General features: G+C 35.7%; 1 protein-coding gene across 1 annotated transcript in view; it reads left to right on the top strand.

The window, feature by feature from the left end:
- Positions 1-27,698, top strand: part of PROS1 (protein S) — a 55,481-nt gene that overhangs the window by 5,328 nt on the left and 22,455 nt on the right. Inside the window, exons 2-7 of the mRNA XM_060010493.2 lie at positions 11,135-11,292; positions 14,012-14,036; positions 20,647-20,733; positions 22,633-22,755; positions 22,855-22,986; positions 25,917-26,042. Coding sequence (XP_059866476.1) covers positions 11,135-11,292; positions 14,012-14,036; positions 20,647-20,733; positions 22,633-22,755; positions 22,855-22,986; positions 25,917-26,042 — 651 coding nt within the window. The remainder of the gene's footprint in view (positions 1-11,134; positions 11,293-14,011; positions 14,037-20,646; positions 20,734-22,632; positions 22,756-22,854; positions 22,987-25,916; positions 26,043-27,698) is intronic.

Here is a 27,698-nt window from a genome sequence, read left to right as displayed (position 1 = left end):
CTTCCATCTTAGTAATGGACAGCCAGGTATATAACAACTTGTTTCTCACTTGAGCAGGAATATTCCGACATGACCAGATTTTTTTTTTTTTTTTTTTTTTTGCGGTACACGGGCCTCTCACTGTTGTGGCCTCTCCTGTCGGAGCACAGGCTCCCGGACACGCAAGCTCAGCGGCCATGGCTCACGGGCCCAGCCGCTCCGCGGCATGTGGGATCTTCCCGGACCGGGGCACGAACCCGTGTCCCCTGCATCGGCAGGTGGACTCTCAACCACTGCGCCACCGGAGAAGCCCAGTCCTTCTTTTTGAAAAACTCTTTCTCTTTATTGTCCTCCCCAACCATACCAGGTGATCTGTCCTTAGCCTTCTTAGACTTTAGGATATTTTATAAGATTTTGTTCCTTTTTTTTTTTTGGATCATGGATTGATGTGTGATAAAGGTTTCTAAGGTCTTTACTTCCCCATTTATATTATAGGCTAATTTAGAAAATTGATATTTTCTTGGTGCTATTCTCTAATATTTAAATATATTTAGGGCTTTTTTTCATTCTTTTGCTTTATTGTTTATTTTATTCAAGGGATAAGCTGAAGTACTCTGTCTTATCTATGTGTTTTATGCTTTCACTAGAACTCTCTTATTTTTAGAATTAATAAAGGAGAAAATTAGCACATTATTGAATATAGGCATTAGTTTAAATTTTTCATAATCTTATGTTAATTAGGGTAAGATATGCTATGGTGTGATAACACTTTAATCCACAAATCTTCAACTTAATCTCCAAATCACTGAATCTCAGTGACTTAGTAAAATAAGAGTTTATTTTTTAGTCATGTAAAGTTCAATGTGGTTTGTGTAAATCTCTTACATCTCTAGTTGTACCATCTGGAACACATGGCATCCAATGTCCCCACAAGAAAGGAAAGCAATGGAGGAGGCGTATTTGTTCTTTTTTTTTTTTTTAACATCTTTATTGGAGTATAATTGCTTTACAATAGTGTGCTAGTTTCTGCTTTATAACAAAGTGAATCAGCTATACATATACATATATCCCCATATCTCCTCCCTCTTGCATCTCTCTCCCACCCTCCCTATCCCACCCCTCTAGGTGGTCACAAAGCCCTGAGCTGATCTCCCTGTGCTATGCGGCTGCTTCCCACTAGCTATCTATTTTACATTTGGTAGTGTATATATGTCCATGCCACTCTCTCACTTCGTCCCAGCTTACCCTTCCCCCTCCCAGTGTCCCCAAGTCCACGTCTGCATCTTTATTCCTGTCCTGCCCCTAGGTTCTTCAGAGCCATTTTTTTTTTTAGATTCCATATATATGTGTTAGCATACGGTATTTGTTTTTCTCTTTCTGGCTTACTTCACTCTGCATGACATACTCTAGGTCCATCCACCTCAGTACAAATAACTCAGTTTCGTACTTGTTCTTAACCGTCTTAGCGTGGAAGTAACAAAACTCACATCTGCTTCCAATGCAAGGAAGCACATGGAATATTTGGTCAGCATTGTCTCTGTTACAAACATTTTTCCTCCAAGGTTAAGATTACTGTTTCTTCCTCTAAGAGAAGCACAACTACTTGTTGCCCATTTAAACCTTTGGTGATGTGTATTACACAGTGTAAGGTTGCTTTAACTATCTGAATAAAATTTGTGATAGAGGGAGAGCATAATTAACATGCCTACGAACAGACCAGCCGATGACTTAGTATAATGACATTAAGTTGGCTATTAATGTGGCAGCTTGAAAAACATATTGTAGCAGTTGATATTGAAATTATTCCTATGGTGAGAACTGATATTGTTTTAGAAATTACCTTGAAAATGGCTTTAGATTTAGAAAGTAAAGTCCCCAAAACATGGTCTATAGCTTTACTATTCAAGTGTAGTCCACGGACCAGCAGCAGCATTACCCGGGAGTTTATTAGAAATGAAGTATCTCTGACCCCACTTCAGACCTACTGACTCAGAATACGCATTTTAACAAGACTCTCAGGTAATTCCTACACTTCGAGTTTGAATCATTCTGGTCTGTAAGGCCATAGTAGAGAAGGTAGATAAATGATTCTGCATAAGAAGTGAACATAAATTTGCAGGGGTGGCAGTAGACAGTGGCCAGGGACAGAGAAGGGGAGAGGATGTCAGAGAAGGGAGGAAAGAAGCTGAGCCCCATGGCAGGAGAACGCAGCTGTAGGGAAGGTCTTCAGTAAAAACTTATTAGATGTGAGGGTAACAGAGGACCTTTAGGAACTGGGGTTTCTAAGGCTAACTTTAAAGTGCAAATGTTCCTTTAATTTTTTAATGTTGCAGTTTTGTTTTTTCTAAACGTAATAAATTGTTATTAGGTCCAGTATGAGGAAAACTCCTTCGTTTATATTACATTGTTCCAAATATAGAATTTGAAATCTCCAGGCTTGAGGGAAAATAAAATAAGGATAACTTATCCACATAGATTCTGAGTCTTTCTACGAAGGAGTGGTAACAGGAACTGGCTCTTACTGGTTCTAGGACATTAGCATAATTCTTCTTAGTCCTCTGGTCCATTTTTTGGAATGGACTTTAAAAGGACACATTCAAGAACACTGGCTTTTAAATCTCCATAAAAATGGTAAAATTGTAACTTCTTGCAATTATATGATATTTTCCATCTTTCAAAATAGCATATTTGGCATTTTCTCATTGAGTTTCACAGCTATTCCGTGATGTACCTTCCCGACTTTAGGAAAACGTTACATTTTCTCTGCCTCTGTTTAAAGTTATCACCCACTCTTTCTCTTCCTAGTCTCATTTGATCTTCTTGAAGAAATAGTTTGTTCTGGAGGTCTCCTCTCTTCTCACCCTCCCACTGTATTGGGGACTGAGAATGTTAATGGTGATCATATTGTTAAACCAACTGTATATATTTTAGCTCTCATCCTAAATAGTAGTAATTATTATTAATAACTTCTTTGCAACATTTGACACTTGAAACTTATCCTTTTGAAATTGACCTCCTTTTATGTCTATAAGCATTATCTTCAAATTTTCTTTCTCTGCATATGTATGTGTTACTAATTCTATTTCTGTCATTTTGATGATCTCTCCTTTTCTGTAAATGTTAGAGTTTCCTAGGGTTCCATTTGACCTTCTGTCCTTTTTGGACATCATTCCTCAACTTAAACTACCAGCTATATCCTACTATCTCCTTACATTTTTAAACCATTCAAGTAATCCACGCTTAATATAATGTGCTAAAAAAATGCATCTGTAGTTTCACTAGCAAGAGACCTATGTAACATTTTGCTTTATAGTCTTCTAAGCCCCTTTGTCTGTGTATATACGTTCTTAGAAATTAAAATATATAAGCGAAAGAATGGAATTTTGCTCTGCATATTATTTGTAACTTGATATTTCATCTAAAAATGATAATTGTTTTTATATCAATAAATTAAAATCTATGTCACACTTTAGAGTAGATTTATAATTTTCCTTTATATATGTTCATCATAATATATTTAACTAAAATCATATTTTTGGACATTTAAATTATTTCCAATGTTATGTCCATGTTCATTTCCTCAGTTTAATGTCCTAGCAATTGAACTGTTAGCTGAATATCTAAAGAGTGTGCCTATTTTTTTTTTTTAACTGGTGCAAAATCTTACTCTCAAATGTAATGAAAAATTCTAAAAATATCTACCCAGGGGAAAAACACAATATCAATAACAAAATACAGGAAACATCCAAAGGGAAAAATCATTCTGGCCTGTGGTAGACAGCCTCTAAGGTGGCCCCCAATTACTGTTTTTTTTTTTTAATTGTATTGAAGTACAGTTGATTTACAATGTTGTGTTAGTTTCTGATTTACAGCAAAGTGATTCAGCTATATATACATATATATACATTTTTTCTCATATTCTTTTCCATTTTGGTTTATTACAGGATATTGAATACAGTTCCCTGTGCTCTACAGTAGGACCTCGTTTTTTATCCATCCTATATATAACAGTTTAAGAGTGCGCCTATTTTGAAGGTTTTAGACACATAGTGTTAGATTTCCCTTGGGAATCTGATTTTAAAAGTAGATTTTAAGTGTCTGATTCCTCTCATCTTTGCCAACATTGGATATTAACTTTTAAAATCTTTGTCAGTGTGATAGGAATGAAAAAGGGCTGACTTTTTGGGGGGTGGGGAGTAGTCCATTCTATTTTTCAGTTCATCCATTAAGTTTTTTTTTTTGTTTGTTTGTTTTTTTGCGGTACGCGAGCCTCTCACTGCTGTGGCCTCTCCCGTTGCGGAGCACAGGCTTCAGATGCTCAGGCTCAGCGGCCATGGCTCACGGGCCCAGCAGCTCCGCGGCATCTTCCCGGACCGGGGCACAAACCTGTGTTCCCTGCATCGGCAGGCGGACTCTCAACCACTACGCCACCAGGGAAGCCCCATCCATTAAGTTTTTTATTTTGAAATCATATTTTAGTTCTCTACTTCTTTTTCATAGCATACTTTTGTTTTATGGATGCCAGGTTCTCTCAATTTATTTAGGATATTAGTTATATATTTTTTAAAGTTATCTTCTGTGTCTTCAATTACCTTTATTTCCTTTGGAGTCTGTATGTTCCTCTTGACCTTCTCTTTCATGTTGTTAATTTTATGCAAATATCTACTGATTTTTATCTGTTATTTCATATTTTTTGAAGACAGTCCTAAGTTGATTAGATTGACTAGGTAGCTGGCTTAGGGTTCTACTGTGGTTGTTGAGGTCTGTTTTTCTAACAAGACATTGCTTTGGGGAAACTTGTTATCAGTCCTAGGTAACTGGGCAGGCTTCTCTTTAGGAGACTTTGTGGGAATTGGTCGAGAGCAATTGTCAAGGTAAGGAGGACATTGACTCTTTGAAAATAACTCTTTCTAGTTGTGCTACTAACCTTCTCCCACATCGTATATGTTAAATGCACCTTTCCTTATTACTTGTTTTCTTTTCCTCGACTCCTTATCCCAATCATTTTCTCTCCTTTCCTAGGTTATCATTTTACTCCATTGTTATTTAGACTGTGTCTTATGGCCTTTTAGAAAGTCAACAGGGAGTTCTGAAAGGCTGGTAGAAATTATATTGCATTATAAACTCCTACTCGATGCTTTACCAATATTCCAAATAATCTCATTTCCAGATCAGCACTTAAAAAATAGTAATATCCTAAGAGTCAAAAGGGAAGCCATTAAGATCTAGAGTCTTTCTAAGCCTCTAAGCGTGCTTCAGACTTGCTTATTGGGGAGATCTGGGAGATGTTGCAGGAAGTGGGGTATTGCAGAATTAGGCCAGCTCTCTTATTGTTGCCTTTTGCTTTTCCAAACTTAAATACAGACACAGGCCAGTGAACTAATTATATTAATTGATGCCACCCTAACAAAATAGGTCAAATAGAACAAAAACAAGACATTTACTGTGCTGTAACCTCTTGCTACGTGACATCGAATCAGATAGTGTTTTGGTGTCCTAATGTGTAGGAGATAAAAAAGACAAAGCAAGCTGACTACATGAATATCTTGCTGCACATCCTAAAAAGAGACCTCCCATTGTAGCCTCAGAAAGTGTAGCCAGTGTGCAGTGTAGTGGTCTAGAGAAGAAAAGACAGGGCTCTAGAAATTTCCTCTTCAGACCTTGCCAAAATCTGAACTCTAAGTTCCTTCAAAAGAAGTACCTTAATTTATCACTTACCAAGAACAAACACATGACATAACAGAAATGGACAACGTAGTTTTTTTTCTGGGTAATAAGCTGCCTGTTCTGTCTTTTGCGTAGACGTATTTGTTGTTTTGGAAGGAATAACTATTGAATAAAATGTACTGCTTTCTCTGTCTATGGCTAAAGCAAAGGTTTAATCTTGGGGAGAATTGGTTAGAGTGTTTGATTTACTCTTTTTGTTCCCTAGACTAGGGGCTGTAAATTAGTTAAAATTAAATCTTCAAGTAAGGAGAGGTCCGTTTCACTTCTGTTGTGGCTGAACAGTTCAAGCATTGTTTCCCTACCCATTCATTGATCTGTTCCAGAATGGGGGTCAATGGTCACATTTTTTAATGACACTGGCTTTCCTACTTCTAAATAAATGCCAACCCTCATCCTTTCTAATCCAAATGTTATAGAACTCACCTTTATATGTGCAACATATAATTCACAGATTATATCCTCTTTTTGTTTCCCAGATTTAAACCTATGCAGACCTACCTCTTATGATATTTGATTCTCTTAAATTATTTCTCATCAGCCTATTTATTGCTTAGTCCTCTTGAAGGACAGAGGCATGGTTCACCTTTACAGAATACTTTTTCTGAAGTTTTTCTAACCCTTAATATAATAATATGAGAAGAAACAGTTGCTCAGCAGCATAGTCCTCAATACTAAACAAAATGTGAAATGTAGAGAAGTGCATTAGGTAGTATATTAGTTCTCTTTTAAAAAAATAAACTTTACTTTTAAAAATTGAAGTATAACATACATACAGACATAGCATTTATTTCTGAAGGCTAACACAAGCTTTTCTTAAAGTTGGTAATAATTATGTAGGCTGATGAATGCCTAATTAAAAATCTATTTTGATTTTTTCTTAGTCCTTGCAAACTTCACATTTTTTAATATCCCTCCTCAATTATAAATCTTCTGTGGTATAAATCTTTATGATAAAAATGAAAGATTTTATACTTAATTAATATGTGATTATTTAAAATAAAATTGTAAAATAAAAATCCCCTCATTATTAACTAATGGTTTTCCTATATCATGCGATTCTATTTTTATCAGACTTTTTGTAAGCAAACCATGCCATTTCAACAGTTGAGACATAGGAGACATGGTCTCAAAGTATTATCTAATTGTTCTATTTGTACATTGAGGGCCATTTTCCCTGACCCTGTCCCACAGTGAAGAAGAAACAAAGATTCAAACACTCTGCCAAACCAAATGCTAGCCTAAAATTCCCTTCTCAGACACATTCTTTTAGGGACAGTTTTTCATTCTTGGGATGCCAAATAACAAGGGCCAAAAGAGAGACAGAAAGCAGAATTTAAAAAGAGAAGAGCTCTTGGAGGGAGGAATGTGAGAACCATCTTTGCAAAGACAAGAGAGCAGAATGGAAGAGATTCAGAGGATGAACTATTCTAAAGCTTAGACCTCCTCCTCTTAGACCCACATCTGACTGATCAGTTTTGGACAACCTGCAGCTCTGTGGTCCTGACCCCTCTGAACAGAGGGTGGCAAGCTTGGACAACTAAGTGGGAAAGGGGCTTTTAACATTTTTCATTAATCCTTTACCAAGGTCGAACTGAATTGAACTGTGAGGGAATTTTCCTGTGAGTAGAGGCAATGCTAACCCCACTATCCTTATGACAGATGCTTAAGTGAAGTACCAACAACAATAAATTACTTTCTGTTATATGGTCAAATTTATGTTGGAAAAAAAATTGGTCCCCACAGAAAATATTGAAGGGAACATGTGAAGGCTGTGAAGACAATTTCAAAAAAGAACTCTAGTTAATGTTTGCATAATGGTTTATGTTATTGACATAATTGTTCAACTTCTATGGTCACTGTTCAGATTGTTAAAAAAATCAAGCAGATTCAGTCATATTTCTAATCTTGAAAGATTCATAACTAAACATTATAACCTAAACTTTGAATCTGAATGTAACACTTTTCAAGCACATACTTGTGTTTTCACAAGGACTTTCTTGAAAAACTTCTTGATCTAAAGAAGTGAAACAAGTAATTAGAGACAATGTGGTAATGCAGAAGGAGAATGGGTTTTGGAGGCAGGTTTGATTGACTGTTCTCAGTTGTGTGAACTTGGTAAGATTAAACTCAACTTCTCTGAGTTTCAGTTAGTTCATGTGTATAACAGTTGTGATAGGATTAATAGGAGATAATGCAAAAAGAGCATTTATGTGCTTATGGTGCCATAGTTATTATTATGATAAATTATGGAACTTTTTAGACATTCCTGCATGCCAGCAGGGTAGATATTTTTGGGCAGATTGACTTTGAGCCAGCTGATAAAAACACTTTGGAACATATATTTGCCTCATCCTACAGTTCTGTGGTTCTTAGTTTGGATCTGTGGTATCATGTTTGTATCTTTTTGACATGAATAGTAGACTCCTTTGGAAGCACACTCTGTTAGATGGATGGATCTTTTTTATAAAGGACAGTAAATGTCTTATTTAAGATACCAAACATGTCCACTACACAACCACGTAATTTATTTTTTTAGATCAAGTACATTGTGAGCATTTAAGTGGCAGAATACATAGAAGAAAGAGTGTTGCACTAGGAGGATGGGTACATTTAAATTCCTGTCCCAATATCACAACTTTGTAGCTCTATGACCTTGAAAAAACCATGTAACCTCTTTTAGCTCCAATTTATTCAGTAGGAAAATGGGGATGATAATTCTGTCCTGTAATATATTTCATTATTTATGTGAGGATCAAATGAAATCATTAATATGCACTTTGAAAATTTTTAAGTATCATGCCAATTGGAAGTATTATTGAGGTGAACCCAGATGAACTAAAACATAAATGTTCAAATTCAGGCAAAATTTATTTAGACAAAATTATTTTTTAAATTATTAGCTGCATTATCCTTTAGGTCAGAGGTGTAACAATTTTCATTTTTAATATTCCTCTTATCATCTGAGACAGTGAAACTTCTGGGTAATAAGCTGCCGGTTCTGTCTTTTGGGTAGACGTATTTGTTGTTTTGGAAGGAATCACTCTTGAGTAAAATGTACTCTCCTTTTTGAAAAACAGCAGCAAATAGTAATGGATGGTTGCAGGTCTGAGCATTGGGATGCCTGTGATCTAAGTTGTACTTTTGCTATTTATTAGCTTTATAACTTAGAGCAAATATCTTGACCTTGAAATATTGAGGTCATCTCATTTTCATCATCTCTGAAATAATGGAGGTTACTTTGTTTCCTTCTAGTTTTATAAATGTATGTGAGCATTCCTTTAAACCACACCTTGGTTCTCCCTGGACAATTGAGAACTTCCCCAAACATGAATATAGGATGTGTTATTACAGCTGGTCTGTGTCCTGCAGTGGGGGCCCTTATAGGGAAAAAGATATTCCTAAATATTAATATTAACCTCTGCATTCTAAAACTTAATATTCTGTAAGGAAGAAATGCCAAGGAGTGATGTTTATGTTTTGTTTTCCAACTGCATTTGACCTTGATTGTTTTATTATTGTATCAAAATATTTATCTTTAATACAAAGTGTTATTGTTTTTTCAGAAAGACTCACATATTTGCTTTGAAGTTCAGAAGGGCCAAGTTTTTGCTATATTTATTATCAAGTAGCATGTTTAAAACTATTTCAAATAAATGAGATAATTGCAATGTCAGACCCTTTCATTGTTGATTGGGCTGCCATTTATCAGTTAGCAATACACTTGGCGGGTGGCATGCTCACAGAATAACATCTTTTTTTTTTTTTTTTGCTGTACGCGGGCCTCTCACTGTTGTGGCCTCTCCCATTGCGGAGCACAGGCTCCGGACGCGCAGGCTCAGCGGTCATGGCTCAGGGGCCTAGTTGCTTCGCGGCATGTGGGATCCTCCCGGACCGGGGCATGAACCCGTGTCCCCTGCATCGGCAGGCGGACTCTCAACCACTGCGCCACCAGGGAAGCCCCGAGTATATGTACTTTTAATTTTCAGATACTACCAAATTACCTTCAAATAATACCTATCAGTTATATTCCTATCACCATTGTACAAGAATACTTGTTTCCACTTACACTCACCAATAACTTGATATTATCTGTCTTTTAAATTTTTGCAAATCTATTAGGCAAAAATCCAATTGTTTTTAAAAATTTGTGTTAAACATCTTTTCACATGTTTATTGGCTACTTTAATTTTTCTCTGTGATGTGTAAATGGTATTGCTTTGTTTATATTTTATTTATATTATTTATTTTGTTTTTAACCTTGAACACATTCCTGTATTGGTTGGCATATTGTTGTATTACTTTTTCTTTAATTTGCAAAAGTTGTTTATAAATTCTGGATGTAATTTTTTCTGTTATATATGATGGAAATATTTTCCTGCAATCTGTTGCTTGATGTTGAACTTTGTTATTTTTATCATCGTTTGTCAACTGCTTGCAATTTTTTATATACTCAAAGTTACTGATTTTTTCTCTTCTGTATTTTGTGCTTTGCACAAGGTCTTCCTTTTGCCATGGAATTTTATTTTCTTGTTTGTATAAATAACCAGGTGTTTTAGCCTATCAAGTTTCTTTCAAATAGCTGATTGGACTGTACTCCTGCATTTCTCTTTCTCCACAGAGATCACACAAGTTTTCCATTAAAACTGAGAAAGTTTGTTACTCTAGCTTTAAAGATGCTGTGGCTATGACTTTATAGCCATTTCAGCATGATGCTTTTACCAATGTAGTCATAACGAGGTAAACATTAAATTATTGTTTGGTATGTTTGACCTCAAGCATAAGCTTGAATAATTTGTGTAGATCATTAGACAAACGCTGTAGCTACACACCAAACCGCTCTTTGAGTTGTTAAGCAAAGTGCTTATGTATCCATGTGTTTTCCTCAGTTCAACCCTACTGAGGCAGGCATAACTTTAATTTTTATTTATTTAATAAATTTATTTATTTATTTTTGGCTGCATTGCATATTCGCTGCTGCGCGCGGGCTTTTTCTAGTTGCGGTGAGTGGGGGCCCCTCTTCGTTTTGGTGAGGGGGCTTCTCATTGTAGTGGCTTCTCTTGTTGAGGAGCACAGGCTCTAGGTGTGTGGGCTTCAGCAGTTGCAGCACACAGGCTCAGTAGTTATGGCTTGTGGGCTCTAGAGCGCAGGCTCAGTAGTTGTGGCACACGATCTTAGTTACTCCGTGGCATGTGGGATCTTCCCAGACCAGGGCTCGAACCCATGCCCCCTGCATTGGCAGGTGGATTCTTAACCACTGCGCCACGAGGGAAGTCCTGAGACAGGCATAACTTTAAATAGCATACTAAGTTTAAATGGCATACAATTTACCGGCAGAAAATGATTTATATAATGTATCATTGCTTAATATAATATTTTAGGTGGAGAAATGAAAGATTTGTTCATGTAAACTTTTTTTGTTTTTCTTCAGTTTTGTCGAAGCAACATGCTTCACAAGTCCTGGTTAGGAAAAGGCGTGCAAATTCTTTGATTGAAGAAACAAAAAAGGGTAATCTTGAAAGAGAATGCATTGAAGAACTGTGCAATAAAGAAGAAGCCAGGGAGGTCTTTGAAAATAACCCTGAAACGGTAAGAATTCATGAAAAGTGGTAAGTTAGCATACCTAGACATATAGTTACAGACGGGATGTTTGCAGCTTGAGTCTGTGTTCCCTTGTGTTTCTTTTTAAAGTTAATGATTGTGTATATCACCTTCCACATGTACCCACTGAAGCGTTTCAGGAGGAATTACGTTCAAAGGAAAGTGGGCTTGTTAGGGAGACACTATTTGCCAAAACCAATGTGCTCTGACCAAACTATAATTCAACTATACCTAATTATCACAAATAGTATGAACCTCATGGTTTGTAACTACTTTCTCCCAACCAGGATTTTGTAGTGTTGGGTGAGGGGAAGGCACCTCAAGTGTGTGTGTGTGTTGCGTGTGTGTGTGACTACATTGTTATCACTATGCTTCATTAATTCTCTCCGTTGGCATTTTTAACCAAGCTTTAGAAAACAGAGCCTCTAATTCAGAGCTTGGTACGTAATAGGTACTCAGTATATGCTTAATAAAGGATTCATTACAGTACTGTGTTCCCTGAGAATACTTTTAATTTATTCCATAAACTGTTGGCAAGTTTCCTCAGCGCACTGTAAATCATCAATAGTCCCTGCGGTTGGAATTTATACCTTTAGTGTATACATTTTTCCAATTTAGTCTAGAATAAAATGATCACAAAGACCCCTAAATATCATACAGAAATATGGGGCCCCTAGATCTGATCTTTAGTCCCCTAATTTTCCTAGAGAAGGGGGTTCTTTAACATGTTCTGTGGGTAGCAGGAATATAAATAGTGCCTCTATGAATTAGGGTGAAGAATTCAAGTTTGATAACCTTCAGGGTTACCTCAGATTTTTTTCCCTGAGATGAACTGTATAACCAAAAGGAAATGAGGGAGAAAACATACGCAAAGTACCTCCTTTACCTCTGCCTTAGTTCCTGGAACCATGAGACTAGATGAGCCATAACAAGCAGGAACCATTTGTCTATAGTTAGAGAACTTGTCCAAGACAGTAATAACTTGTGTTGTCTGGGATTGCCCTTTAATCCTCTTACCTCCACCTAATCTAATAGGTTCAAAGGGAATTTTTCCCAGGGTACCCGAAGATTCATTTTTAACACTCTCCAAGATTGAATCAAAATGTTTGTCTTAGTTTTGTTGCCTGTTGTGGAAAAGCAATTAAGACAAAAATATTTTATTTCACACAATATAGCAGTGTACTCATATTGTGTAGGAAACAGATAAACACACACACACGTATACACAAATTTCTTTTTATTATGGAAATGGTAAATATATCCCAAAGTAGGGAGAAGAATATAATAAACCCCAATATACCTACTTTCCCTTTCAATGATTATCAACAATCTGCCATTCTTGTTCTGCCTATTCTCTACCCCACCCACTCTAATTTTTGTTTTGTTTTGCTGGAACATTTTAAGGCAAGCCTGCATGCTCAAGATTTCATTTGATTATATTACCCATAAATACTTGAGTGTGTATATCTAACACTGTAAATATGTTCTCATAGCTTAGCCTCTGAGTAGCAAATGGGGAGTGAGACAGAAGCCATATGGAGGGAAGGGAAAAGGGTAGAGAAAAGAAACTTATTTATGTGCTTCCTCTCCTCCACTCATTCTGACAGTTGTGTTATTGTCAGAAGAGAAAGAGATGATGGAGAGAGTAAGGAAGAAATGGGAGACATGAAAGAAGAAAAAAAACCCATTTGTTATTGCTTCTCGCTTTCTATCTTGCTCCAGACACTCCCTGCCCACATCCCTCATACCCTAGTCCACACTCCTAGTCACCATCTTATTGCTTGTCTCCCCACTGTCCCTAATATAGTCCTTTCACCATTACATCATCTCCTTTTGAACCAATTCATCATTGTTTATATCCTGGCTTTTGTTCTGTAGATGACAACACTGATGTCTGAATTGCTTAGTGGGAGATCTCATCTTATAAACTAGTAGCTAAGTGTTGTGTAGGTTTATATGTGAGAGGAGGAAGGAATGAGGACTTTAATTGTGTCCTGGATGAAAGTTATGTTCTGTACTTGAGGTTGTTTTTGTGTAGAAACACTGGTTTCTCATGAGGAGTTCTTATGTTATTAATGCTGCATATTGGATGTATTATGGCTTAAGAAGGCTTTTGCGAACTAGCCTGGGAACCTTACCATCAGAAATCATTTTTAACATTTTTCTCCTTTTGCTGAAGTGCTTTCCTTAGTCCAAATTACTGATTTACAGAAAAATTCTTGGTACATAACCAATTTATAAGCAAGGTATTACATGTACATAAGATGCTAAAAGGTAAATGTCCACTTTAATTCAATTCAAATTATGTTACTGTTATTCAACAATGAATCTGGTGTGTGTACTCAGCATGATGTGAGATGTATCAAATGGGTATCTAACCATCTTGGAAAAATTAAAAGATTTACGTAAAGGGGGCATATATAGTCACATTTGACATCTTCAGTGGGGCCTGTTTTCAGTTTAGAAACCTTTGAAACATGATTTAATTGATCAGTATTGCTTTAAGCCTAAGCATTTTATGGCTTAATGTTATTAGTCATCTACTCCTGGTATATATTTTACTATAGAAAAAATGCTATAATGTGGAAATGAGAGTTATATGTAATTTATTGCATCTTTAATATAAAAACACATTTTAAAATCGTTTTAACTTTATATGAAATTTAGATTTGCTAAGATATATTTTTTCTTTTCTTTTTTTTTCTAGGAATATTTTTATCCAAAATATTTAGGTAAGTTCAAAGGACCTCAATCATATAATCTTAGAAATGGAAGAAAACTTAAATATGATGAAGTCCAATCCTCCACTCATATATATTCCATCCAGTACAATTTCATTAGCCTTGGGAGTAAGATCTCTCTCATTCTATATGCAAATTTTCTGTCCTTTTATGTAAAGTCATGTAGATGAATTTGGAATGGTTCTCTTAATTACTATGTGACATTTTGTCTTTTAGTCTTTTTCATTTTTTTGTCTTTCTCATAAAGAGTCACTGAGCTGATGCAAAGTTATATTTAGGTAACAGAATATTCTCTATAAGTACATGAATTTTCATGGGTTATCTTTTTTTTTTAACACCTTTATTGGAGTATAACTGCTTTACAATGGTGTGTTAGTTTCTGCTTTCAACAAAATGAATCAGTTATGTATATACATATGTTCTTCATGGGTTATCTTTTAATGAAAGGAAAGATCTCTACACTCTCCAGAGCTTGTGACATAATTATCATTTAAATATTGATAGAAATTATTAACAACTTCCCACTTTGCAGCACCATTTCCTCATTTCCTACAATATCCCATCCATGTTTTGCCTTTGGATACAAAAGCAAAAGGAGTGAGGTAGCATTTCCATATCTAAAGAGATTAGATGATTTCAACTAAATGTCAATTAAAAGGCTACAGTTTGTTTTAAATAAATATAAAAATATTTTATTAATATTTTTTGGAGACTTGTCAGCATTTCCAAAGAATGGAAGTGGAGTAGCATTTGTACACATCTTTCTGATGAGATTCTCTATAGGTCCAGCCCACAGAGGTTTGCTCTCCCTCTTCCTTTGAGCTCAGAATAGTCCCCATCTGTGCATCTTTCTACCCCACTCTCATGCCAGCCAACGTGAGACTCCAAGGCCTGCAAAACTGAAAAGTAAATCTTCCTTGGAAAAAAAAAAAGTAGGAATGTACTCTGATATACAGTAATAAGTATGCAGTTTAGTGTTAATATAATTTAGCAAATAACTATTTCTATTAAACTCTCATTTCTCTTGAAATTTTAGGGTTTAATTATAGTTTAGGGTATTACACTTTGCTTTTGTTTTACTTCTGAATACCCATGCAGAGATCCCAGAGACCATCTGTAGATAGGGGACTATATATACCTTTCCCCCTTTCCTAGGGAGCCTTACATTGAATTGATGGTATGTACTTACATTTACCCTTCAGGACAATTAACAATATAAGAGCCCAACATCATTGGGAGAAGACCCTTTCTGAACCAAGTGCTCTTTTTCATAGTTCCTAAAGTGGTTACTCTTCCCTTTTTTGAGTGTCCACAATGGTGTGAATCTTATTTTTGTGGCAAATCCGGAGTCAAGGAGACCCAGCTATAATACACTGCCTCTCATTTCACCCTCTCATCAACTGCAGGACATCGGTTCAATGGTATCTCTCTTTAGAACTCCATAGCATGACCCTTTTCTGTTCTTGGGCTGCTGGGTGTTTTCCAGTTGACTTATTATAATTTCTTTTTATTAATTCCAATCGAACATTTATCTCCCACAAGATCTTAAAATTATTTAACCTCTATGAGTTATAGTTTTCTAATTTGTCAAATGGATAGTAACAATTTACCTAATAAGTTTCTAGCAAGAAATAAAATGAGGTAATGTTTTCAAAGCACTTAGTAAAATATGTCATGCTAGTTCTCTTCATTTTTTTCCCCTAACTTCTCCTCTAGTCACATTTTCTTTTCTTCCTTCCCTTCCCTTTTCTAGCTGCTAATAACAGACTTAAGCAGTTTCATTCAAATTTGGAAAGAGGATACTATAAAAATTATGTAGTGATATTATTTATGACTTTAGATATGAAAATTCAACAAGATTTTCTAAAAACTTTAGCTGTCATATCTGAGATATACATCCATGAAAAACATTTCTTCTTTGTAAAGTTATGCTTTGACTCCTTACTTTCTAAAGCAAAAATTAAAGGTTTATAGTCTTAAAGTCAAGAAAAGATAGACTATCAAGACTATTTCATTCTCTCCATTTTAGGTAGGAATTTAAATATTTTGTAATTAAAATAGACAATATTTGGCTGTTAAAATTATAAGCTTACATTAAAATATAGTATTCTTAGGTCCATGTAATGAGGCTGTGTTTCTGCAGGCATCAATACTCTGGAAGATAACGTACCTTTGATCACAGAGTACATTTGGATAAACATAAATAACATTTTAATACAACATTATGTGTTTTGGAAAAGTTAGGTAAAATCTTTTTCTTTTTTTCCTTCCATTCCTCTCAACTGCCTCTGTTTCTACCCAACTTTCTCTTTTATTTGCCTATCTTATTTGGAAGCATGACAGAAAAGCCAAGTCCTAAAAAAAAAAAAATAATAATAATATGATGTGGACTCTAGTCTCAGACATAAAAATTTCTACTGTGTCGGTTTAGGAAACTTATTTAACTTTTGAGGTTCTGTATTTAACTTACACTATAACTATATTTTCTAACTTCAGAGCTGTTGGGAATATCAAATAAGTATATGTATGTAGATAGATTTTTTTATGTCAAACTTCCTTCAGATGTAAAGTATTATTATTAATTGACTTATATAGTGAAACAAAAAATATACTTTTAAAAATATTTATTTATTTTATTTATTCATTTTTGGTTGTGTTGGGTCTTCATCACTGCACACGGGCTTTCTCTAGTTGCAGTGAGCGGGGGATACTCTTCATTGCGGTGCGCGGGCTTCTCATTGCGGTGGCTTCTCTTGTTGCAGAGCATGGGCTCTAGGCACATGGGCTTCAGTAGTTGTGGCATGCAAACTCAGTAGTTGTGGCTCGCTGGCTCTAGAGCGCAGGCTCAGTAGTTGTGGCACACGAGCTTAGTTGCTCCACGGCATGTGGGATCTTCCCAGACTAGGGATCAAACCTGGGTCCCCTGCATTGGCAGTCAGATTCTTAACCACTGTGCCACCAGGGAAGCCCCAAAATATACTTTTTATTATGATATATTTTTTGATTCACATTTTATATTTTGGTCTTTAGTTACAAGCGTATGTGATGAATTCCACCGTTGAAAACACAAAAGAAATACTCTAAGTTAAGTCTTTCTGTCTTTTGATGTGTATATCCTGTAGGCCAGTGGTCCTAATTGGGGGGTGGGGGGAACCTTTATAATTTTGTCTCTGGTAAACCCAACAGTAATTTTACTAATTACCACAGCTCATGCTGAGAGCTCCTTACAGTGAGATAAGATCACCCAAGAAATTAGACCACTAATACTAACCCATACTTTTTGGCAGTGTTTGGATTTAGAGTTGTAAGTGTTCAGAAATCACATTAGTCTATCCATATACTGCACTGAAAACATGGAATTTGGGCAGAAATACCCTGCATTTCATTATATAAAGATAAGTTTTTAAGTTGTGTTCTTTTCCTTAGAAAATGGAATAAACTCTGCCATCTATGTTGGGCTTTAAAATATCACCCACTAGAATGGATGATTAAATTAATGGGAGAAAAACTTCTTGGAAAGAATGCTAAATTCTGAGCCAAAATGTAAACATCAGAAATAGTTCTTAGTTTCTAGTTCTTGCCAAATTGGTGGATTAGCTCAGACTGCTGACTTCTCTTAAAATCATCTCAAGAGAAACAATAGCATTCCAGGCACTAATAATAACAAAATAAAATGAAAACAACAAGAAATGTGAGAAACCCATGGATAGACTGAAGGCTGTTTGACCTAGTATGGGGACCTGGGGTTCTGACTGCTGAGGCAGCAGTAAGAGGACAGATTGGATAGTTAAAAAAGAACCTAAGCGTTCAAATCAAGCAAATTTTTAAAAGTACAACAGAGCAAGCCCTGAGTAACAAAAAATAAGGAAATAACACAAGTAGAGATAGAAATAAGTTAAATGGAAAACAAAAGAGAAGATTAACACAAGAAAATCTCATCCTTTGAGAAGGTAAAGTAAGGAAAGTAAGTTAGACTGACCTCTGGCAAGAATAATCAAGGAGAAAGAAAAAAAGGGAAAGAAGAAATGCCAGAACAAAAAGTGTAGGACAAAAGGGGGAAATACTATAAACCCAGCATAGATTGGATTTATAATCATAAAATAAAGATTATAAAATAAAATATAATCGTAAAAAGTTACAAAATATGATCATATAATAATATGGATATAGGAACTGTTGTAGTCTAGAACCAAGATTTCTTTCTAGGATGTTCTGTCCTGACCACTGGAACCTCTCCTGAAAGTGCTTCTTTCTTAGGCTTTCCTCCCTGATGGCCCGAGTTTCTATTTCTAATTCCGTTTCTTAGAAGAGCTTCTGCTTCAGGCTACAAAAGCTATGGAAGTCTCTCTCCAACTCTCACCCTCCTACTCATTCTCTCCAACTTCCTCCATTCCTGTTGGGCAGCAAGAAAGAGAAATGGGAAGGTAAGGGATCGGGACTGCACTGCTTTGGAGTAGCCATGCAACTTGCTCTTCTCACTGTAATTCTAAATGCAGGTTTCCAAAAAAACATTATCACATATATTAGTATGGACTCATATATAAGGTGCTTTATGGGTTAAACCTACTTTGTAATCTTGCCTGGGATCCTAATCACCATATGAAGTCATTTCAGCTGAACCTCTAGCTTAAGGGTTTCAAATTTTAGCTGTCAGATTTGTCCAGAAGTGCAAAATGATGCTTTCTTACAAATGAGAATCCTAATGGAATGTTCACACTAGAATAAGATAATTCTGGGAGTGGGTGATTCAAGAGGAGGGACAAATGAATTCAGGGAAAGAATACTCAAGACTTAAGATTGCCTAGGTCTCACTGGGCCTCCAGAAAGACCACAATGATGTAAAGTATTGTTTCTATGGGAAAATATTATAACCTACTTTGGTAGGCTAAATAATGACCCCCTAAATATGTTCATGTCCTGTCCTCAGAACCTCTAATGTTACCTTAAATGTTGTCTTTGAAGATTAAGAATCTTGAGATGGAGACATTATTCTGTATTATCTGGGTGGTTCCAATGTAGTCACAAATGTTCTTAAACAAGAGAGACAGGAGGTCAGAGTTGGTAGTAGTTCATATGACAATGAAGCAAGGGTTGTGAGTGATATGAGGATGGGGCCATGAGCCCAGGAATGCAGGTGGCTTGTAGAAGCTGAAAAAACTGAGGAAATAGATTCTCCTTTGGAGTTCTAGAAGGAATGCAGCCCTAACAACACCTTAATTTTAGACCTCTGATCCCTGTAACTGTAAGATAATAAATCTGTGTTATTTTAGGCCACTGAGATTGTGTTTGTCACAAAAGCAATCGGAAAGGAATATACCCACTGACTTCAAATGAGCCTTTAAACCCATCTGTGATAAATTGCATTCTCCAAAGGTGGCTGCAAAAATATCTCCCATCTCACATACTCTTCTGCAATGTCATCTTGCCACTTCCCCAACACTATGTGGAATCTATTCTTTTCTCCCTCCTCCAAATCAGGGTGGACCCAGAGACTGCTTTGATCAGTAGACTATGGTGCAAGTGATACAATGCCTCTTAAATGGCCTGGCAGCTTCCGCCTTCTTCCTCTTGCAAGCTAGGTACCATGAAAACAGTGCCACTTTAGGACTGCATACTCAGGGAAACTCAACCACATGGAGAAGCCCTGAAGCATGGCATACCATGTGGAGATAGAGATGCTAAGGAACCTGAGCTGTCAGACATATGAGTGAAAAGCCATCCAGGAGGTGGATCTTCCAGACCCAGCCACCCTGGCTGATCCCATGTGCAGCAGAGACAAACAGCTTAACCAAAACCTTTCTAAATATTTGATCCACGGATCATGAGCAAAATAGAATGATTATTTTAAGCCACTAATTTCGGGAGTTGTTTGTTACCCAGCAAAAGTTAACCAAAACACCACCTTTTTAGTGAGTTGGTGACTATCTGTCCAATGAACTGATATATATAATGTCTTCAGTGGCTATTAAGAAATGTTATGTTGTTGGCACTAAATGACCCCTGGTTAAAGTCTGTACATATTATTTCAGCTGTTATTTCTGCCAGATTGCTATATCTAATTTCACAGAGTTCTAGTAAGAAATAAAATGAATAAAGTAAACCTGCTTTGTAATACTGAGGCATTATACAAATATTATTTTGTTACTCTCTATGCAACATTGGAAGAACTGGAAGTTGCCTACGGCAACCAGAAACACTGACTTATTCTACTGACTTAATTATAGACAATTTCTAAATTAGGCTCTGGTCTATAGATTTGAGGGTGACTTTAGGTCTCTGCTACAGAATTAAGAACATAGATTTATGTGGCAATAAATTTCCCTGCTAATTCAAAATATTTTTCACTTCTGGCTTTAAGGTTCTTTTCCAAAGAGAAGCCTCTATAAATCTATTTTTCATGATTCTGTGTTTATTGCAATCTTGCTTGTAGATTTTTAATTTTTCAAAAAGGTGGATGGAAACATTTAGGATTGACGTTTTGAATGCCGAATCATGTAAATCTACAGAAGCATAAATATTCTACCACTTCGGATAATTTCTACCATGATTTCAGATCAAGTAAGTGTGTCTGCTCTAAGATTACACTTGTTTGTATTTACAGGTTGTCTTGGCTCCTTCAGAGCTGGATTATTCACTGCTGCTCGTCTGTCAACTAATGCTTACCCTGACCTAAGGAGCTGTGTCAATGGTAAACACCTCTACCATCAGTTTAAAAAACAAAACAAAACAAAAACCTGCAAGTAAAGTACCCCCATATAAATATAACTAATGTTTAAAAATCAACAAATGAGCCCTTGAAGGGCTGCAAGGCCCAGCAAGGAGGTATTCTCAAAATGCATTTGAAGGAATGTTTTTAATTTTTTTTTATTTTTATTTTTCTGGCCATGCCTCGTGACTCTAACACTGGATCAAATTGGCCAGATAATTATTTCTTTCAGTATTTATTTATTTGTTTATTATTTATTTAGTTTAAACTTTTTATTGAAGTATCATACATATATGTATGTATGTGTACAGCAATGTACATGAAAGATGAATTTTTTTCTTTTTCTTTTTTTTTTTTGACCACATCGTGTGGCTTTTGGGATCTTAGTTTCCCCACTAGGGATTGAACCTGGGCCACAGCAGTGAAAGCGCTGAGTCCTAACCACTGGACCGCCAAGGAACTCCCTGAAGGAATGTGTTTTAGATGTAAATGCTGCTGTTTTACTTAAAATGAATTTTCCACCTAATGTTTAAATTGAAGTGTTCCTTGTTTGCCAAGCTTTAGGTCATTGACTTCAGAATTTTATTCCCAAGAGCTTTAATTTGGCTGTTGTTGCATAATCATGTACTTATGACCAAATGTTGGAGTTGATTAATAGGTCAAAGTGGAACCACATTTATTTTTCTGACTTTTGGCATCAACAATATAAATGTGGAAAATCTTGTGATATCAAATTAGCCTTTTCCCCCTGAAGTTCACATAAGGCCTAGTGATAATTCTCATAGATTATTTGTCTCTAGTTTGTCAATTTCCTGACTTACAGTCAGAGAGAAAAAGGTGAAATGGCAACATGTAAACTGGGATGTTTGTCCAGTGAATATTTTAAATGTAGCATTCGCATTATTGAGATATTCATTCATGTGCATTTTCTATAATTCAAAATTAGTTGTAACTACGCAAGTAAAACAGTTTGCCTAAACGTGTATATTTAATTCATACTTTATTTTTTCAATTTACCAAAGGACAAAAGTAATTTGATAATTTCCTGATTAGCCTGTTTTCTGTCATTTTAACTAATACCTAATTTTCAAAAAATTTGATTTTATGAGGACTTTTTTGAGAAGTTCAGTAATTAGGTTTTAATTAGATTAAAAATTTTTTTGTTTGCAAGTAACAGTTTGCTTTGCTAACATAAGCAAAGGAGAATGTAAAGGAAGGATGGAAGGAACTTGCAGATGAGCTAGGAAGGCTGGAGAAACAGGTGTGGAATCATGCAGGAGCCAGGGACCGTTGCAGTGTCTAGTGAGGTGAGAGTGACCACAAATAAGTCAAGACACAAATGGGCATATCATTTAAGATAGTGATAAAGTGCTGTGACATTTTATGAAGAAAATGTCCCTCCTTAGGAATCACAGTATTCTGCTACCTGTTTCCCAATGTCTGAAAACCATTTGACTAGAATTCTATTTATTTAAAGCAGGAGAATAAATCTGGTCCCTGTTATTCTATCTTAGCCCAATTTGGAAGTTCCAAATTTTTCTATTGATACTACACTATTTCTATTGATATTGAGTAGTTTTATTGTTCTGCTTACCTCGTGGAATTGTTTTAAGGATCAAATAAGGTAATATATGAAAAGAATATTAAATTACAGTTATAAAGTACTGTATATATATGCAAATATAAAAGTAGCTTCCTTTTACAAAATATAAAGATTTGTCTAATGGATCCACTTTTCTTAATGAAAAAGTATTTGAGGGAATGAGTTGTAATTTTTTTCCATCGACCATAGGCTTTGTGCACAGGATTCTATTAAAGGGTGTATAATTCTATTTTACCATGGCATGTGGTAAAAATTAAATAGATATATATTTCCTTCAGCCATTCCAGACCAGTGTAATCCTCTGCCATGCAATGAAGATGGATATATGACCTGCAAAGATGGCCAAGCTACATTCACTTGCATTTGTAAATCAGGTTGGCAAGGAGAGAAGTGTGAATTTGGTATGTACAATAAACCCAGCTGGCTCATCTGGATTGGCCTCCTGAAAAGTTCTCTGAAGGTTTTATTACTTTAAAAGTAATTTATTTCCTCCTTTTTAGATATAAATGAATGCAAGCATCCTTCAAATGTAAATGGAGGTTGTAGCCAGATTTGTGATAATACACCTGGAAGTTACCACTGTTCCTGTAAAAGTGGTTTTTTTATGCTTTCAAATAAAAAGGACTGCAAAGGTAAGAGTAAGAAGGTAGACTAAAAAGGTATTTACTATGTGAGAGCAAAATTCAATTAGAGGAATTTCCCCAGGAAATTCTTGGAAAACTCTTAGGTGGTAAGTGCTTGTAATAAGTATACATTATCATCTACCTTGAAACCTTGTGATACTATGGGACTGCCTTTGCTTTATTGTTTATAGAGTATTTTTTTACTCACAGAGTATTTTGTTGTCTTCTTATTGTGTGTGCATGTGTACATGCACGTGTTTTAATGAAGAATTTCATTATATGGTGATAAAATGAAGTTTTAGTGCAAGTCCTTGCATGCTACAGTCTTTGCGAAATCGTTGTTTATCCTTTTTCTTCCAGACACTATAATATTATATCCTTTATTCCAATAAGATAAACGGTTTACAAATAAATCACCACAATCCTTAATAACTTCTTTCACTGTATTTTATATTTTCTTGTCAGAAATACCTTTCTAATTTCCAGTATAAACCCTTCATCTTGCACCTCATTTCCTGTTGTGGTTTTGAAAAAGATGAAGCTCTGGTTTTCCTTCTCTTTATACATCTAAGATCACATCACTGGTCATAACTTTTTTTCTTTTTTAATTTCAGACTTAAATAATTCCAGTCAGTTAGTTTAGCTTTTTAAGTCATTTTACTAGTGTATTTCTTTTTTTTTAAATTATGCTTCTCTTTCCCCCAAATTTTACCTTTCTTTTTTCTGCACAATGTCTTTTCCATTAGACTGCTTTAACTACCTTTACTAAATCTTCAAATATAAGTGCTAGGTACGTGGATGACTAAAAATGAAATTCTCCAGCCTGGAGTTAAATTTTGCCTTTAGAAAATGGGAGCAAGTTATTCTTTCTTCTCTCCTTTCCTCCTTCCCTTCCTTTCTTCCTTCTTTCCTTCCTTTTCTTCCTTCTTCCCTCCCTCCCTCTCTTCCTCCTTCTCCCCCTTCTCTTTTTTCTTTCTCCCACCACTTCTCCTCTTTTTGTGATGAAGTAAAAAATTTAGTAAGTTAAAATGTAAAGTTTTCTTTTTCAACTCTATTCATATCTGCTTTGGTAAATCCTTAAATTGAATTCATATTCAAGGAGTGGTCTGTCCCTCACTGTATTGTAGTGTTTAGTCTAGCATAGTTTACTATAATATCATTTGAAGTGCAATTGAGTGACTCTAAGGTGAACTGTATAAGCTAACGATTTATTATAAGCAGTTATCCAATTTCAGATTATATATGTTTCTTGTTTGCCTATTTGAAGGTGTCTGAGGTTAAAGATTTAGAATATCAATATCATTAAAACACCAGTTATAGAAAACCATTATAATGAAGGGATACCTTATGCATTCCACAAGCAAATAATACCCATTAAAACTTCTACATCTAAATACTTGGATAGTCTATACTGCTAAAGAATTTGTGATTTATATTTTTAATTAATAGGAATTTAATCCTTATCCATTGAGTTAATACACCTTAACAAAAAGTTCTCTTATAAATGAGTGTCTCTGATGATCAGGACATATGTTCTTGTATTCTTCATTTACATAGTCTTTTATCCATGATACCTAAGTAATAAAGTACAGACCTAGAAGAAGAATATGTATACAACTGTTACAATAGAGCCTTTGCTAAAATGTGGATATGGCTGGGATTAAGCTGCCAGTAAATGTGCAAAAATGCAAGAATAAAACTTTTCATCAGACATTAGATGTCAGTGTAGAGTCATAAAATGTACATGCTATAACCGACACTCATATGATTTAAATGAGTCCTTGTAATATGCCTCAAACCAAATAAATTTAGTCATATGTTTTTACTTTCTGTTGAAAATATGGATTTTATAGCTCTTTTTAGAAAAGTAAGTATTTTTTGAAGTAATTGTAGATTCACATGCAGTTGTAAGAAATAATAAAAAGCGATCCCCTGTACCCTTTTCCCAATTTCTCCCGATAGTAAAATCTTACAAAACTATAGTACCTTATAACACCCAGGATATTGTCACGAATACAATCAACATACAGAAAAATTCCCTTACCACAAGGAATTGATTCATTTATTTTTGTGCAGGTCATTTTAAATAGAGAAATGTCTGAAAATTTGGCTATTAGTCTGTGGAAAAATTAAACTATCAATATCAACTTTTTAGAGTAGAAAATATATTTTTCATTCTGAGCTCACCTTTCCTCAGAGAGTACAAATGAAAAGAGTTCACTAATAATTACACCTCTATTGAACTATTTCTGTCACTTGTTTTGTTTTTCTCACAGGTGCTTATTCAGTAACTAGTTCCAATCAATACTTCGTCTCCTACTCTACTATGTAATATAAACGCATCTGAAATTTCTGGAATAGTAATTTAACACTAAAATTTACGCTGAATTAGCTGCACTTTATAAGTACTTTAACACCTTACCCAATCCCATTTAAAATTTGAATCACTCTTGAATACTTTAAGCCACAATAGTAGTATGCAGATTTAGCTATTGTCCATTTCCAAAGGAAAGGTGTAAGACTGATGAGCCATCTCATTTTTACTGTTTATATTTGTGATAATACAGAGTAAATATGCTGTTAAGACCATATTTCAGAAACATGTATTTAAGAATACATATTAAGAATATGATGAGTCTCTTCTTCCATTTATATTCATACTGTATCCTGGTAGATAAGAAAAAAAAGTGCTTTTTTTTCTTTTACGTGACTACAAAGGAAATAGCAACCATCAATCAAATTCCCTATGTATTTGTATAAAGAAGTCCTATTTAGTGAACTAATATATGATGATAGATTTAATATTTTGTTATTCCCAGGCCACTTTGTTGTCTCATTAGATATATTAAACTAGATCCAGGAAACACAAATCAAGGGGTCTTTGCTAGTATCTTCTGGTATGGGAAAAATGTTTTTTAATATACTGGTTTCATTTATAGATGTGGATGAATGCTCTGTGAAGCCAAGCATTTGTGGCACAGCTGTGTGCAAGAACATCCCAGGAGACTTTGAATGTGAATGCACTGAAGGCTACAGATACAATCCCGTATCAAAGTCTTGTGAAGGTAAATTTCTGGTGGTGTCATTGGTGGTGAAGAGGGTGTTTGCACCCTGATTTGATGTGAGAAGCATTGGTTCTTTAGTAGTATGCAATCTGATTGGCCCTCTAAGCTGTATATGAATCGGAGACCTCCCATATATGATAGAAGCAAAAGAACACATTTTTAAAATTATTTATTTATTTATTTACTTACTTTTGGCTGCGTTGGGTCTTCGTTGCTGTGCACGGGCTTTCTCTAGTTGCAGCGAATTGGGGCTACTCCTCATTGTGGTGTGTGGGCTTCTCATTGTGGTGGCTTCTCTTGTTGCGGAGCACGGGCTCTAGGCGCCCGGGCTTCAGTAGTTGTGGCTCACGGGCTCTAGAGCGCAGGCTCAGTACTTGTGGTGCACGGGCTTAGTTGCTCCGGCTTGTGGGATCTTCCCGGACCAGGGACTGAACCCGTGTCCCCTACACTGGCAGGCGGATTCTTAACCACTGTGCCACCAGGGAAAAAGCACATTTTATAATATTCAAAGATAAAAAGAACTTCTAGCTCGAAGGAAGAACACACGCACAAAAAGAAAGGCAAATTTAAAAATCATGTGGGTGTTACAACAAGGGTGGTTAGAAACCTTCGGTTTTATACCAAGCTTTTCAATGATTTTCTGTGCATATATCAGTGTGCCTTTTATTGTAAAATAGTAACTGACCGAGTTCTATTATAATTAAATACATGTAAAAGAAAATCTCTTCATAACCAAATGATAACCAAGCTCTAAAACCTTAAGAAGTACTGATTAGTAATGTTAGTGCCTGTGGTTTTGGGAGAGCCCCTTGGAGCTTATGATTACTTCATTTGGCTCCAGTGGTGCTGCCATGTGTGCCTCAGGTAGCTTAGATGTGTTAGAGCAGGGGTCCCCAACGGCCGGGCCTACACCAGTCCACGACCTGTTAGGAACAGGCCATAGAGCAGGAGGTGAGGGGCGGGTGAGCAAGCGAAGCTCCATCTGCCGCTCCCCATGTCCCTCCATCACTCACGTTACCTCCTGAACCATCCCCCCACCGTCCGTGGAAATATTGTCTTCCACGAAACCAGTCCCTGGTGCCAAAAAGGTTGGGGACCACTGTGTTAGAGAGATTTTTTTAAAAAGCATGGATATATATAAATTATCTCCTTTGAATTTTTTAAAATTTCAAAATGAATTTAATACCATGACTAAAACTAATCAAATCAGTAATTTTTCTATTGTGGCAAAATATATATATAAGATGTGCCCTTTAACCATTTTTAAGTGTACAGTTCAGGGGCATTAATTACATTCATACAGTTATGCAGCCATTACCATATCTGTTCCAAAACTTTTCCAAACAGAACTCTGTAACTGTTAAGCAATAAATTCCCCCTCCTCCCTTTCCCAGCCCCTGATAACCTCCAACTTACTTCTGCCTCTATGAGTTTGCCTAAATTGATGATAATCTTAGAATAGTTTTTTTTCCAACTATTTGTACTCCTTTTGAGATTTTGATGTGTTATAACCTTATACACTCACTGAAAAATATCCCCCCAACCCACCATTTCTACTCTCCCACCACTCCAGGTGGAAATTACTGTAGTAAGCCCTAAGCATTTGCAGACTTATTATTAGCCAACTTCATCATCAATATTGTAGTTATATTCAAC

The sequence above is a fragment of the Delphinus delphis genome, chromosome 4 (assembly GCF_949987515.2).
Source record: "Delphinus delphis chromosome 4, mDelDel1.2, whole genome shotgun sequence".
NCBI lineage: Eukaryota > Metazoa > Chordata > Mammalia > Artiodactyla > Delphinidae > Delphinus > Delphinus delphis.
This window is presented reverse-complemented; position numbering and strand designations above follow the sequence as displayed.